Source organism: Tachysurus fulvidraco, chromosome 24 (assembly GCF_022655615.1).
Source record: "Tachysurus fulvidraco isolate hzauxx_2018 chromosome 24, HZAU_PFXX_2.0, whole genome shotgun sequence".
Lineage (NCBI taxonomy): Eukaryota > Metazoa > Chordata > Actinopteri > Siluriformes > Bagridae > Tachysurus > Tachysurus fulvidraco.
The window spans coordinates 12,112,416-12,126,366 of record NC_062541.1 but is presented as its reverse complement, the minus strand read 5'-3'; the positions used below and the strand labels follow the sequence as shown (position 1 = coordinate 12,126,366).

The 13,951-nt window shown below is 36.6% G+C and overlaps 3 protein-coding genes across 3 annotated transcripts; 1 reads left to right on the top strand and 2 right to left on the bottom strand.

Moving 5' to 3' along the window:
• The first annotated feature begins 561 nt into the window (after positions 1 to 561).
• Positions 562 to 6,536, top strand: lrrc14b (leucine rich repeat containing 14B). The gene is made up of 3 exons (XM_027175964.2): positions 562 to 1,536; positions 2,294 to 2,653; positions 2,737 to 6,536. Exons 1-3 carry the CDS (start codon positions 632 to 634, stop codon positions 3,050 to 3,052), a joined length of 1,581 nt encoding a protein of 526 aa, XP_027031765.2. The 5' UTR covers positions 562 to 631; the 3' UTR covers positions 3,053 to 6,536.
• Positions 6,537 to 7,079: 543 nt separating this feature from the next.
• Positions 7,080 to 8,986, bottom strand: LOC113661377 (cytochrome b-c1 complex subunit 7). The gene is made up of 4 exons (XM_027175531.2): positions 8,891 to 8,986; positions 8,341 to 8,406; positions 7,628 to 7,794; positions 7,080 to 7,257 (listed from the first exon to the last, which is right to left on the bottom strand). The coding sequence occupies exons 1-4, from the start codon at positions 8,907 to 8,909 to the stop codon at positions 7,180 to 7,182; spliced, it is 330 nt and encodes a 109-aa protein (XP_027031332.1). The 5' UTR covers positions 8,910 to 8,986; the 3' UTR covers positions 7,080 to 7,179.
• Positions 8,987 to 9,782: 796 nt separating this feature from the next.
• mterf3 (mitochondrial transcription termination factor 3) lies at positions 9,783 to 13,764 on the bottom strand. The gene is made up of 7 exons (XM_027175580.2): positions 13,245 to 13,764; positions 12,085 to 12,237; positions 11,821 to 12,010; positions 10,996 to 11,143; positions 10,735 to 10,806; positions 10,455 to 10,616; positions 9,783 to 10,162 (listed from the first exon to the last, which is right to left on the bottom strand). Exons 1-7 carry the CDS (start codon positions 13,588 to 13,590, stop codon positions 9,968 to 9,970), a joined length of 1,266 nt encoding a protein of 421 aa, XP_027031381.1. The 5' UTR covers positions 13,591 to 13,764; the 3' UTR covers positions 9,783 to 9,967.
• Positions 13,765 to 13,951: the final 187 nt, after the last annotated feature.

The window sequence follows — 13,951 nt, the reverse complement described above, 5'->3', positions numbered from 1 at the left end:
CAGAGGTCTATGATTTATGAAAATCCAATCTGCAGTGTGGAAAGGCACAGCTTCATAGATTCTGATGTTAGTTCTATGTATGTTTAATGCTTAATGTCAACTAGAATGAATTAAATGATCCATTTTTTAAGGTTACAGAAATTTATAGGTAAGAATACATCAGAAATGTTTTTTATCAAACCCAGTGCTATGATTGAGTGAGAAATCTGAGTCATGACAAAAACTGATACTATGGGTGGTTTTTCTGCGTTGTTTAAAACTTCATCAAATTTCTTGAATATTGATACGTAATTACTGGCAGCATTATTCTTTGCTTCATTGTTAATCTTGCATTACATTAAACTTACATAGTAATAAGGAAATATCAAATAATTTAGTCAAAGAGAATCAGAATTGTTGTTTGTTTACCATCCTGTAGAAAAGCTCCTGCAGTGCAGGTCACAGTTTCAAATAGAACTATTGCCTCTGAGTCATGTTGTGCCTGAGGCCATGAGACAGCTGCTGCTAAAAATACATTTCTCTCAAGTACCACCTCCTCACTCTCACAGCCTGACACAATCACACACAACTCGACACATCTCATGCTTGTACCCATGCTGGAACGACAAAGAGAGAGTTCAACAAAAACAGCATGAAAAGCTTAAAATTCTTAGCAGCAGAGGGTTTTGTTCGAAGTGGCCCATGTGCTATAAGGAATCTCGGTTGCTTGTCTTATAATCTATACCCAATGCTGTTTAAGGCCAGCTACCTGCTGGAAGAAGCAGATGTGCTCCATAACCTGGTCAAGACGTGGCCTCTCGCTGAGCTTAATCTGCGGAGGTTATTGGAAAAAACTCCAGACTGCCAGACAGATCTCACTTCGCGCACTTGCAGCCTCTGTCTCAAAGCCCTGATGATGGGTCTGAAGGACTACGTTCTTAATGAAACAACTACATACACCAAAGTTCTGAGGGTGGTGGATCTGACCGGGCTGCAGGATATCGAGCACCAGACCTGTCCATGCAGAAGCTCGCTGGGCCGCTGGGCTCGCACAGAACTGCTCACACGCATGTGCTACGAGACGATGGTGGCCATGCAGGGAGATCTGGCAACAGCATCAGCCTGGAAGGTGGAGGTGGATGTCCGGCTCAACGCCTTCGTAACAGGACGAAGCTATGAAATGGTGATTCAGGCTCTTCTCTTGCTCAGCCACTGCCCATTAAAGCTGCGCTGTGTGGGTTTGCGTGTGGACTCACTTCCTCTGAAGAACCTCTTCTATTTACTGCACCTGGTCAACACTGAAGGCTTGTACAAGTTGGAGGTTGTGCATAATGTTCATCTGGAGGCTCCACATCTGGAGGTGATGCTGTCACAGCTTCATTTTCCTCACCTGCGCTCGCTCACATTACCAGCACAGGCACTGGATGTGCGCAGACTGACTCAGGGTAACGAGGACCTACTCACAGTGCTGGGAGAGCTGATGAGCAAGATGAGCGAGTTGAGAGAGCTCTACATGGGCTTCTCGACCCTAACAGGACAACTGAGACGACTGCTCAGGTGAGAATATAATGTTTAAATTATCACTGCCTCACACCTCCCGGCTCCCGAGTTTAATCCTGTAAGGTTTTCTCTGGTGTACAAATTTTTGTATCAGAGAATATGAAAATTTAGACCAAGGATAAACGTTTCCATAGCCATTTTTTCATACTATGCCTACTGTAATTTGAGTCATGTAGAATGCTTGTGATCTTAAGAGCATTTTAATTTACCATTTGATCTTTTGACCAAAATGTGACAGCTTTCAGTAAATTCAAACATTAAACATATAATTTCCCCACTCTCCCCTTAAACTATTCAATACAGGTTATAAAAGGTTAATCCAGATATTATATCATAGATAATAAAAGTTGTAATAAAGGCACAATCATTATGCAGAACAAGAGTTATTTGCTTTGCCTGTTAATTAGAATGCAGACAGCCGCTCCATGCTGAAACTAAATGATGACTCTGGGATCTGAGTAAAATCTCTCATAATAATGGACTAAACAATACAGAGGGAAGAATCAACACGGAATAATTAAATCTATCTAGAGGTTTGCAAAATGTGACTGCAGTAAAATGTAGATTAAGCTTATCTAATAAGTGTTAAAGTAACAAACTATTCGTGAAGGTCATGCTCTGGGGAGGTTGAATAATATAACTGCCTTATCATTCTATTCTTATAAACTGCACCCATACAAATTCTTGACCAGTTATTTCAGACTTGTTATTGTGTTGTAATGTTATCCAAGTGACCTATCTGTATTGTCCCTAGTCCTTTGAACACTCCACTGCAGTGTATAGAGCTGGCTAACTGTTGCCTCAGCACTGTGGACATGGCTTACCTGGCGAACAGCCTGCACAGTGAGTTCCTAGTAAAACTGGATCTTAGCGGCCACGTGGTGGCTGATCTGTTCCCCAACACCTTCCGCAAACTGCTCCATCACTGCTCTGCTACTCTCAAGAGCCTGTGTTTGGAGGAGTGTGGCATGTCAGATGAGAACCTGGAACTCCTCATTCATGCGCTGAGACCATGCAATGCCATACAAGAGCTTAAGATTCTGGGGAACCCACTGAGCATCGTAGCCCTGCACCAACTCTTTAACATGCTGGCACAAGGCTATCCAGCTCTGAGGTAAGGATTCTCAGACTTTTAAACATGTTGAAGTAGATGTAGATTGGTTTGTTTAATCTAATATATATACACATCTCTGCTAGGTATATAGAGCTGCCAGTACCTCGTGACTGCTACTCTGATAATGTAACCTACCCACTGGACGATTCCACACTGCTGAGCTATGATAGAGAGAAGTTCCATCAAGCCAGAAGCGAACTGGTGGCCATTCTGGAACAAGCTGGAAAAGGACATGTTGAAGTATGCACACCGCTGCACGGTGTCTATGATCCCGATATCCGTGAGACAAGCAACGAGCTAGGGGTTTCTATGGTGCGCTCTTTTAACACGGTCATAGGGAACTTTATACACACTGTGGCGAACGTGACTGAACGGAGAGAAAATAGCCTAAATGAGTAAGATCACAAAACAGAGGTTTATTGTCCTATTCAAAATATGGGAAAAGACTACAGTGCAAGAAGGAGGAACAAAACACTTAAGGAGAATTAGGAAAAAGTAAATTTCTAAATATATAGTTTTTCACATAGTATTTCGCTAAATATATAAGTTTGCATACCCTGAAAGAAATTGTTAAACATTCCCATTTATTTGGAAAATATGACTGATAATGCAAATGATTGTCTTCATTATCACATACTGGTTTGACTCCTTTTTAAAACCTAATGATAACTGAAATTACCTAAACAACCCTGATCAAAAGTTTATACGTATATCTTTGAATCAAATGTCTTTTATTGTAATTTGTTTATACTGACCACCATCAACCAATAATATATTTTATGAGCATCTCCATAATATCCTTAAGCAATGTGATGATAAAAATGAGTTGTTTTTAATGGGTGATTTTAATATAGAACGGGACAAAAGAAACAGAGAGGAAAAAAATTAGAGATAACAAATAAATTCAATCTTTCTCAATTGATACAAGGTCCAACAAGAATAACCAACTCCTCCCAGACACAAATTGACCTGATAATTACAAACGGACCCGAGAGAGTAATTAAATCACATAATCTGTTGACTGGTCTGTCCGATCATAATAGCACACTGATAGTAAGGAAACTAAACAGAAAACAATTAGTATATCCAACTTCAAGAAAACAATTTTATGAGAAAATTCCTAAAAATGAAATAATCAACTTGGAAAAAGCTATAAATCAAATTGACTGGTCTGACCTCCTAACCAGCAGAGATACTGAGATTAGCTGCAGAACTTTTTTTTCAACTATCACTGAGCAGCCTTCATAAGAAAGGTGAAATGTAATCATGGAAAGAAGATCACCTTACCATGGCTAAATGATAGACTCTGGCAACAAATGAAAGAGAGAGACTCTGCTTTAAAGAGGGCTTTAAAATCAGGACATAGTAGTGACCGGCTTACCTTCACAACTCTCCAAAATAAGGTATTAAGGAATTTAAGAAAGTTTAAGGCTGAATTTTTTATCACAACTACCAATGAAGCTCATGGAGATGGAAAACTTACTTGGAGAAATCTTAATAAATTAACTGGTAGGAATAAAGAACAAAGGATAATTTTACCTGAACTCAAAGTGAATGGAATCCTGACCCAAGATACTGATATGATAGCAAGTCAGGGAGCTGGTTCAAAGTATCCCAACAGAAACTGTAGCCTGTATATGATACATGTGTTATCTAATTAGTATTAGTATACTGAATTAGTATTGATAAAACTAAACTAATTTTTAAAATAAAGGAAATATCTGAATCAGAGGTCATAAAAATTATAACCTCGTTAAAAGATTCAAAAGATAGGGATTCATATGGTTTTGATACCACATTTTTAAAATTACACAAGGACACACTTGCTTGCCCAATTGTACATCTGACCGATCTATCAGTTAGGCAAAGTATTTTTCCAAGCTTTTGGAAAATAGCAGTTGTATCTCCGATTTATAAGTCTGGTGATAAAACAATGGTGTCAAATTATAGACCCATTAGTATTTTATCAGTAGTATCCAAGGTGACAGAAAAATGGGTAGCTGAACAGTTAAAAAACTATCTAAACTTGGGCCACACACCTTTACACCCAATGCAATTTGGATTCCGCAGAAACCACTATACAGAGACAGCAAACTGTTTCCTCCTTGAAAATATCAAGTCAAAATTAGATGAGGGTGGTTTAGTTGGTGCAGTGTTTTTGGACCTTAAGAAGGCTTTCGACACTGTGAACCACCAGACACTATTATCAAAATTATCTTCTTATAATTTCTCAGATGAGGCTATGAAATGGATGGAGTCATATTTAACTAACAGGAAACAGTGCATACATATTGGTAATTCTTATTCTTCATACCTGGACTGTAATATTGGTGTACCCCAGGGGTCAGTATTGGGCCCTATTTTGTTTAGCCTGTATATTAATACAAGCCTTCAGTTTGTCAATCTGTTAATATACAATATACAATGTATGCATACTATACTATACAATATACTATACTATGCATAATATACAAATGTATGCATACTATTTGTATATGTTATTTGCATACTAAGACCAAACAACAGGCAGCAACTGAACTAACCAAAGCATTGGTGTATGTTTCTGTCTGGCTAACATTAACAAAACAGTCTGTATGTTCTTTTTTAAGAGGTCCACAAATGTACTGCAGGCAGATGTTTTTATAGAAGGAGAAAAAAATCATGGAAGTGTCCAATTTTAAATACCTTTGTATTATTTTGGACTCTAATTTAACTTTTAAAAAGCATGTAAAAAAAGTGGCTAATATCAGATATAATATGGCCAACTTTAGACACATTAAGCCAGGAGGCCTCTATATAACAATAGAGGCAGCCAAATTATTTATGCATGCCATGATTTTTTCTCACATATTATACTGTTTCACAAGCTGGTCCCAAGCAATTATGACAATTCTAAAACCAATTGAGACCCTTTATAAGCAAACCTTAAAAATATTAGATCAAGTCATCACCACTGTAATATTATTACTAAATACAATTTATTCAATTTTAACAATTTCTTACATTATCAAGATGCCAGTCTCGTTTTTAAAATTTTACATGGGCTTGCACCCCCACCACTGCGTGTATTTATTATTATCTACCTAGTGTTTTAATTTGTTTTGTGTTTTTCATTAATTAATTCATTAATTTTTGTACTATGATACTGTGTTGACCTACCAAGGGACTGCAGATGAAAAATAGCTCTTCAGCTAATTCTGGCACATTTACATTTTGAGTGTAAGCAAAAAATGTTGATTAATGTGCTTTGTCCCTTTCAAATAAATAAAGAAAAAGAAAAAAAAAAGAATGTTTGGCCACATTAGAAACACAGGTTTAAATGGCAAAATATGCGGTTTAAATGGCTATTAAAGGGAAGTTTCCACATGTGACTCATTGTAAATGTAGTGTCCGTGGAAAATTCTCAGCTCACACTAACACACACACGAGTAAAAGTTGATGGCAGGATGAATGCAGCATGTTATAAGACTGGCAGACAATTTGCATTCTACAGCACAAAAGTTGCACATGGGACACACTTGGATGTTTCAACATGACATGATCCCAACACAAGGCAAGGTCGACTCGAAGGCAAGGTCGAATGGGTATCGCAGAAAAAGGTGAATGTTCTGGAGTAACCATCACAGTCTCCTGACCTCAATATCATTGAGCCACTTTGGGAAGAACTCCGATGTGCAAGACAACCAAAAAATTAGCAGGAATTGGAAGCATTTTGACAGCTATACCACCTGAGAGAATTAAGGGCCTCATGCACAATTATTACAAAAGACTGCATGCCATCAATGATGCTGAAGGGGGCAATACACAATATTAAGGACTAAAAGGTATGCAAAGTTTTGAACAGGGATTATTTCCTTATTTTCTTTTTTGTTATGTTTTGTTTGATGACTGTTCCATTCTTACATAATAACTTGAGTCCTATAAGAAATAAAATGAATTTATTTTGCCTTCTCATTCGTGTTCTCATGTGTGGTCTGACAACTGCTGCTGCTTTAGCTGTAAAACCAGAAAGTGTCTTCCTGTATTGTTGTAGGAAATGGTTAAAAAAAAAAAAAAAAAAAAACAAAAAAAAAAAAAAAAAAAAATATTTCTTGCAATTATGAATTTGAATATGACAAATTAATTACACCTTTCCAATACCAGCTAAAACTCTATGCAGTGGATGGAGACCACATGAAATTTTCAAATTATGTCTAATCTGTGATTTTTAAAGTATTCAGTACTATATAAACAAAATGACCTTTAAGTAGTCGTTTTATTAATTTATCCTAATTGAGGAAATCTGTGATAAAATGATAATTAGGACATTTTATATGACATCCAACTGTTTTTGGATAAGCAAATGTCAGGTGTATCAAGACCCGCAAATAGATGTTTAAAAGAACTAACTTTTACCTTTAAAAAAAAAAGAGGCTTGAAAACAAACTTGACAGAAATGAAATTTAATAAGTACATGGACGTCATACCGGATAAACTTTATCTTAAATACAAGAGATCAGCCACTGCCTCAAACCTTCCCCTTTATTCTATTTCTTCTGCCACTCCTCCCTTTCCGTTCTTTCACGGATAACCTCCTTCAAGTAGGGCTGAAGGTATGGGACATCCTACAGAGCAAACAAACAAGCAGCAATTTTCAGTTTACGAATATTAATATTGTTCCTTCTACTACAATTTGTTAATCAATCAATATGTGGGACGTCTAAAAGATGCAATAGGTTAGTGAATAGGTTACATCATTTTTAAAGGTTACAAGCTTTTTTGTTTGACAACTTAATATGAACTCAAATCAATTTTATTCAAAAAGTGTTTAACAATGGACACTTTTACAAAGCAGCTTTACAGAAATGTATAAACTGCAGATACAAATTTTAAATGTGCAAATTCCACTTTTAAAAAGTGACAAGAAAAACTCCCTGATATTATATCGAAGATAACATCCCTTCGATTTCTCAGTTGCAAAGTTCTACTTCTTACCTCCTCAAATTGTGTCCACTGGTTCTTGGGAAGAATCTGATGCTTCAAGGAGAGATCAAGAGCCCTTTTAATGCGGAACATTCGGTCATTGTAGACTGGCTCTGGAAGCCGGCGAATAGCCTCCTTCACATCTGGGTCTTCGTAGATAGTGTCATCTCGCAGCAGTCCTGAAAGACACACAATAACAAGACAAGTTACAAAGTGACCTGAGCACTGAATTGAACATTTATGTACTTTAGGAGCTTGTACAACTTGTGTTCAGAGCATGGTGGATTTAATACTAGCTTGAACAGCTGAGAAAGGTGGAAAAAAGAAGTTTATTTACATCATTCGCTAAACATCCACAACGTTCGACTGCAAAGTTCGATACTGAAACTCTTTCTGGCTGTCGTGAGTACAAGTACGTTTTTTATTCTACACTTGGTGGCCATGGATGCTTCATTGCTTTACAAAGCCTATGCAAAAAAGAAATTTATAGGATAAAGCAAACCAAAGACTATACATTGGGGGGAAATATTGCTTTATTGTAAACTGTGGGATTCTTGGTGTGGTGATTGTTAGTGTAGTTTAGGATTTGCATATGCAGCTTAACTCTTTAATATACTTGACTTGTGACTAAAATTTGTCTGCTGAGTCCTTTCCTTCGTTGTAATACATAAACTAATATCAATGGAATGGAATAGGTGTTAGTTTGGCCAAGTTACAAAACTCACCAAGCTTGTTGAACCCGGCTGCATTGTAGTACCATTTCCTGAGGCCCAAAGCAAGCCTACCTGCAGCTACAAGATGAAGGAAAGAAAGCTGAAATAATGTTGTTAGAAATCAAGATGTACTTGATTGATGGTGGTGGGAGACATGACTTGCCTTAGACAAGTCAACTGTATGAGTAGGACACAGTAGTAGGAGACTAAGACACAGCAAGCACTTTGGACTTTTAGACAAGAACCCTGTCGTTTCAGATTTCCTAGACATAATCTACTGATCCAAATATGACACTTTTCTTCCCCGTGCTGAAGAAAAAGCTTCACTAGTCGGAGTGCTAAGCTCTGTACATTGCTTTAGCCTCTTAGCTAGTTAAGCTAAGGGACACTGAGGCTAGAGGACACTGAAGTGAGAGCTTCAAACGAGCAAAAAACACACAACAGACTGCAGCACAAAGCAAATATAATGACAACAGACTGCAAACGCATTGATGAATACATTTACGGGGCGTTATTTTAAGCGGCATTCCACAAAAACGATGTAGAGCGAATAGTTTGTTACCTGGTGCCTTCGACGCCATTTTCGCTCTGGGGGACAGCCGCAAAGAATTCTGGCGAAATGTGACGTCACAGTAGGGCGACCGACGTAAACATGTTACGCAATCACAGTGAGACAGTGAAAGAAACCATAAAGCGGGTTAAACAAACAAACTGCAATAATAATTTTATACGAACAAATATAATGTTTAATTTTTACATTTTATAGTCATTCATCATTACAGTTATTAATTTAGCAACATTTTAAAATCAGAAATGTCACTAATTCCATAGTGTTATGCTTCATACAGTGTTATGTTAAATATGTATAATATTATTATATTACATTATATATGTTGTTTTATAAACTGCATTAAATTATATAAATATAAGCATATGTGTGTATATATATACACACATACATTTATATATATATATATATATAATCTATGCATTATAGAATTATATTATCATTATTATTTTTATTATTGTATTTAATTAAAATACTGAATTTCTTTTACGATAAAGATGATTTCTGCATATATCGTTAAATCTAATGCGGTGTATTGGAAGCAAACAAAACAAAAGAAAAAACAAATTTTCTGAATGAGCTGACTTTGTACATTCAATATAATATTTTCTCAAACAGCAACAGTGGCTATTTGTGAATATTAATAATATACATATTATTATGGTAATCCATCCTGAAGGAATTCGTTAAAATGTGTAATTTACAAACTGTAAATATATTTTAAGCTCCAAACATCAATCAATATCATTAAAAGTCACATCATTAAATGTATTTGGCACATTGATAGATATATTGATTGATATGGCAGATCTATCTATCTATCTGTATAAGTAAAAAAAATCTAGCAAAAATATAAGTACATGAAGAGTAAATAAATCTACAAGAGTGCAAAAAAATTCTATTTATTACCTCAAATGCCTTTAGGCATTTTATGTGCAAATTTCTATGAACATAATCCTTGAAATATGTGTTTCAGTGGCAGATCAACAACACAACTGGGCATGTTTCAACTCTCACCCAACAAAAACCCTGAAAACATAGGGATTTATAAATACAGCATTACTTTTCCTACTACAGAGTTTTCTGGAATCGTTCAAAATCATCCAAAGAGGCTAAAGCCACTTCAGAACAGAAGGCTTCATCAGGAAGAGCCACCAGGCGCTCCAGAGAGATGTAGTTAGGATGAGTGGGTTCATAATGGGCACGGCCCAAGTACTCAAGAAAGAAGTGTCGTTCTTTTACACGAAGGAATTTTGCATTCAAAACCTGATGAAAACCAGAAAAAAGGTATGAGATGGTATGAATTTTTCCACTAATTACAAAAAGCACTTTTAGAATGATTTTTCAGACATGAAATAAATTCCATCAATGGAATGAGGCTTGATAAATAATTCTCAAAACGATGCACAAATCTTTGAGCCATAAAATATAGCTAGTAAATTTCCTCTCCATATCTTTAACAAGTTCTCTATATAACTTTTCTCTATTCTCTATTGACTCTATATTGACTTTATAAAGAGATTATTACAAGGGGGAACCTGTCAAAATTGATTGTTACCTGTGGGAACTTTGTAATGAGAGAGTGAGGAACACCCATAATGTTGTGGACAAAGTCAAATATTTGTGTCAGTTTCCGTTTATTAGCTGTTAACACTTTTGGAACCACAGTGACAATGTGCTGGACTTCATTTCTGCGAAACCCAAACTCCAGTTCACAAACCTGATTAAAAAATAAAAACAGAACAAAAAAGTCTAAATAAAAGTGTGTTTGCCGAAAACTGCCAAAATGGTTAAACAAACTGCTAATAAATATATTTTCAGTAGGCAATTCACTGTACCTTCAGATTTTCCTTTACAGGCTCTAAACTTCCACATAGCAACCTAGGCAGACGAGTTACAACATCTCGCGTCTGAAAGGGTAAAAGAAACTATTAAATGCACCTATATATATATATATATACCAATAAGGTTTTATATTTTTTTCGATCAGGTTTTGTGTGTCTCACAGATAGGGGAGATGTAGCATTTCCATCCCCGAATGCAGTTTTTACTTATAATTCCTATTTCTGTCATGTCTGGGAATATAAACAAATCCTTACCTTGTGAGCACTGAGGCCCAGTTGCTTCTGGAAAAATCCCAGACGGTTGTCCAACCTCTTCACACTGAAGTTCAGTAAATATGGAGCTTTGCTCACCATCTCAGCAACAGACTCCGAACTGAATTTTTTTGACTTCAAATATGAAACCCTTTTACATAAAAAGTAAAGTCATAGAAAGTCAGTTCCAGTTCATTCAGCTGTAATGAATAGGTGTCAACCAGCAGTATCTTATATAAATAATAGCATGAGTTAATCACATCATGTAACAATACAATTCTAGTAAGTAAAACGTTCAGTTTATGAGTAAAATAAAACATATCTAACACATTAATAGCATTAGACTGATTACTGTTATTACATTATTACTTCATAATGTTTTAAAACAGAAGGCAATGGCAAACACAAGTGCTCTTTTCAGGGTGGTCTTGTGTACAAGTAGGGATTTTGTGTCACTGATAAATTGAAAATCAGTGAAAACTGATCCTGGCTATATGCTGGTTAAAGGAGAATAAATAACAGCTGTTATAAATAACACACAGCTTTTCATTGGGCCATATCATCAGTGATTAATTTCCTACCGCATGCACCATTGTGTCGCATCTCTCACATTCTTACGTTAATTTCAGTAGCAGATTTTTCATTAAAAAAAGGCAAACTGATATTTACTTTGTTCAGTGTTGGTAATCAGGCATGTATGTGCATTATTTTTATGCTATGCTTACAAGAGTGTCATAGCAAGAACAGAAATTACATAAATCATAAATTATATAAATATATTGTGGGCAATATAATAAATGCATCAGAGACCAGGAAATGAGCTCCGACCTGTTTTGCAGATTTTCCAAGTTCTCAGTGAGTAGAAAGGGGTTTTTAGTGAGCATCGTACCCAAGTGAACATCCTGAACTCCCAGATCTTTCAAGAAAAGGAGACGTGGTACGACATCATCTTGGAAGTCCAGCCTCACCAGCATAGAGCCAACATTAGGCCGGTCCTCTAATTTTGACAGATTAACCCCTAGAAAAGTAGTTGTTGTTACATATGGGCTTACATCACTCAAAATATAAGCATGAACAGCAGGAAAAACATACCCAAGTGAACCAGATTTGTTAGGGTCTCTGATTTGTCTACGTAATCTCTGAGAGTGAATGTGGTGTCTGGAAGGTTGGGGGGCACAATGATCTGTATGGCATCCTCATCACTAATTTCTTCAAATGCAGATGGACAGGACAGTGCATCCAAATCTGTACAGCAGAAAAAAATCAAGACACATTAGAAGGTCAAAAACATAATAGTTTGTTATGTTGAGCTTTGTAGGGTAGGTATTGTTTAAATATTTGCACATAATAATACACATTAATAACATTAATAGTTTTTATTTAGAACAGCGTTGTTCATGCATGTAGTATTTCTGCTTAGCAGCTGGGGCCTGGTTTTGGGTCTGATCCTGAGCTTAGGTTATGTTCTCCCATCCATGTGGGGTTCCTCTGAGTTTTTTCGTTTCTTCCCACATCCCAGAAACATGTCAGTAGATGTTTTAACTTTGCACAATGTTTGTGTAAATATGTGTGTGCAATTATACTATCAGAGTATATTCCAGATTCATGACCACACCAGTGTTCTTGGGACAGGCTACAGGTCACAGTAATCCATGATCATGATAAAGCATTTACTGAATGTTATTTCATTCATAATATAGTCAATTCCTTTGTGAACGACAGTAGCAGAGTTTCTCAATGTCATTAGAGAAAAATGGGATGTAGTAGGAAACACTGCAATTTCAAAGATTGGTTGAAGTTGTTGTTAGTTATATCATTTGTAATGAAAACTGTTGTGGACGTTTGCACAGTTTAGAAAAGTGACATGCACAAAAAAAAAAACTGTGAACTGTACCGAGCACGATACACACAATCAACTGTATGGACTGCAATGACCCACACCAAATACACACTCTACCAATTTACATCCATGTCTTCTATAATAAGCATCATCATATCAAAATGTATACTAAAGCACTGTTTGCACCAGGTTGCACAGATGCACTTTATGTATCTAGGACTAACTTACTAAGTCCTTATAGCTGTCTTTTTTATGTAGCACCCTGATCCTGGAGAAATGAACGTTCTCTCATTTCACTGCGTTCTGTGTCACATATATATATGGTTGAAATGACAATAAAAGCTTCTTGACCGACTGTAAGAAAATAAAGCACGAGAAAGATATAGTAGAAGAATATAAACATTCTACATACCGATGGAGGTGTGTTCTGCAGGAACTGGTCCTGGTGCACTGGAGCACTGATGTAACTCAGAGCTCATTACAGGCACTAAACCGTGTTGAGGATTGTGTCGCTCTGTAATCCTGCTGTCTGTGTGACATGGGGGTGAGTCGGTTCGCTGATCACTGAAGAACCGAATCCCATACGAATCAGTCCATTTGTCCTTCCATCTCTGTAAGCGGCTATGAGGATGAAGCAACAGCGCTGTCTGGATGTAAGTCGTGTTTTTAGGGAGATTAACGACGTGAACTACATGTTGTGGTTTTATACACAACATCCTAGACTGCAGATACATCACACATCTTCCACAAAGATTCATGACTAGCTCACTCAATGAACACCTGCCTGGTATAAGAATATAAACTTTGGCTAGTTAAACAAGTCGTACTGCGAAAGATATATACAATATACTGATAGCTGACTAGACTTCTGCTGGAGCTCACGTGGTTTCACGCTGACATTTACTTCTCTTCTGCAGTGTTTCTAAATCACTACAAACACAAACACTGCCCTCTAGCGGCTGATCCACAGAATCGCTTACAGCAGGGGTGTCAACCTCAATCACAAAAGTGGCGGAAATTTACAAAATATTCTAAATTGCAGGCCAAACCTCAAAAATTCAATATTGACTATGATTTGTGCAAAAAATGTAAATTGAACAGCCAGGCTACAATATTTTT

What these genes read in the sequence shown, in the direction of transcription:
- lrrc14b (XM_027175964.2), top strand. Translation starts at nt 632, where the DNA reads ATGAAAAGCTTAAAATTCTTAGCAGCAGAGGGTTTTGTTCGAAGTGGC. An exon ending in CAACTGAGACGACTGCTCAG is followed by an intron (nt 1,537 to 2,293) that starts GTGAGAATATAA and finishes TATTGTCCCTAG; the next exon opens with TCCTTTGAACACTCCACTGC. An exon ending in CAAGGCTATCCAGCTCTGAG is followed by an intron (nt 2,654 to 2,736) that starts GTAAGGATTCTC and finishes CATCTCTGCTAG; the next exon opens with GTATATAGAGCTGCCAGTAC.
- LOC113661377 (XM_027175531.2), bottom strand. An exon ending in AGCCGGGTTCAACAAGCTTG is followed by an intron (nt 7,795 to 8,340) that starts GTGAGTTTTGTA and finishes TGTGTCTTTCAG; the next exon opens with GACTGCTGCGAGATGACACT. An exon ending in AGTGGACACAATTTGAGGAG is followed by an intron (nt 7,258 to 7,627) that starts GTAAGAAGTAGA and finishes TTTGCTCTGTAG; the next exon opens with GATGTCCCATACCTTCAGCC.
- mterf3 (XM_027175580.2), bottom strand. Translation starts at nt 13,590, where the DNA reads ATGAATCTTTGTGGAAGATGTGTGATGTATCTGCAGTCTAGGATGTTG. An exon ending in AACAAATCTGGTTCACTTGG is followed by an intron (nt 12,011 to 12,084) that starts GTATGTTTTTCC and finishes CTACTTTTCTAG; the next exon opens with GGGTTAATCTGTCAAAATTA. An exon ending in TTGGAAAATCTGCAAAACAG is followed by an intron (nt 11,144 to 11,820) that starts GTCGGAGCTCAT and finishes TTTATGTAAAAG; the next exon opens with GGTTTCATATTTGAAGTCAA.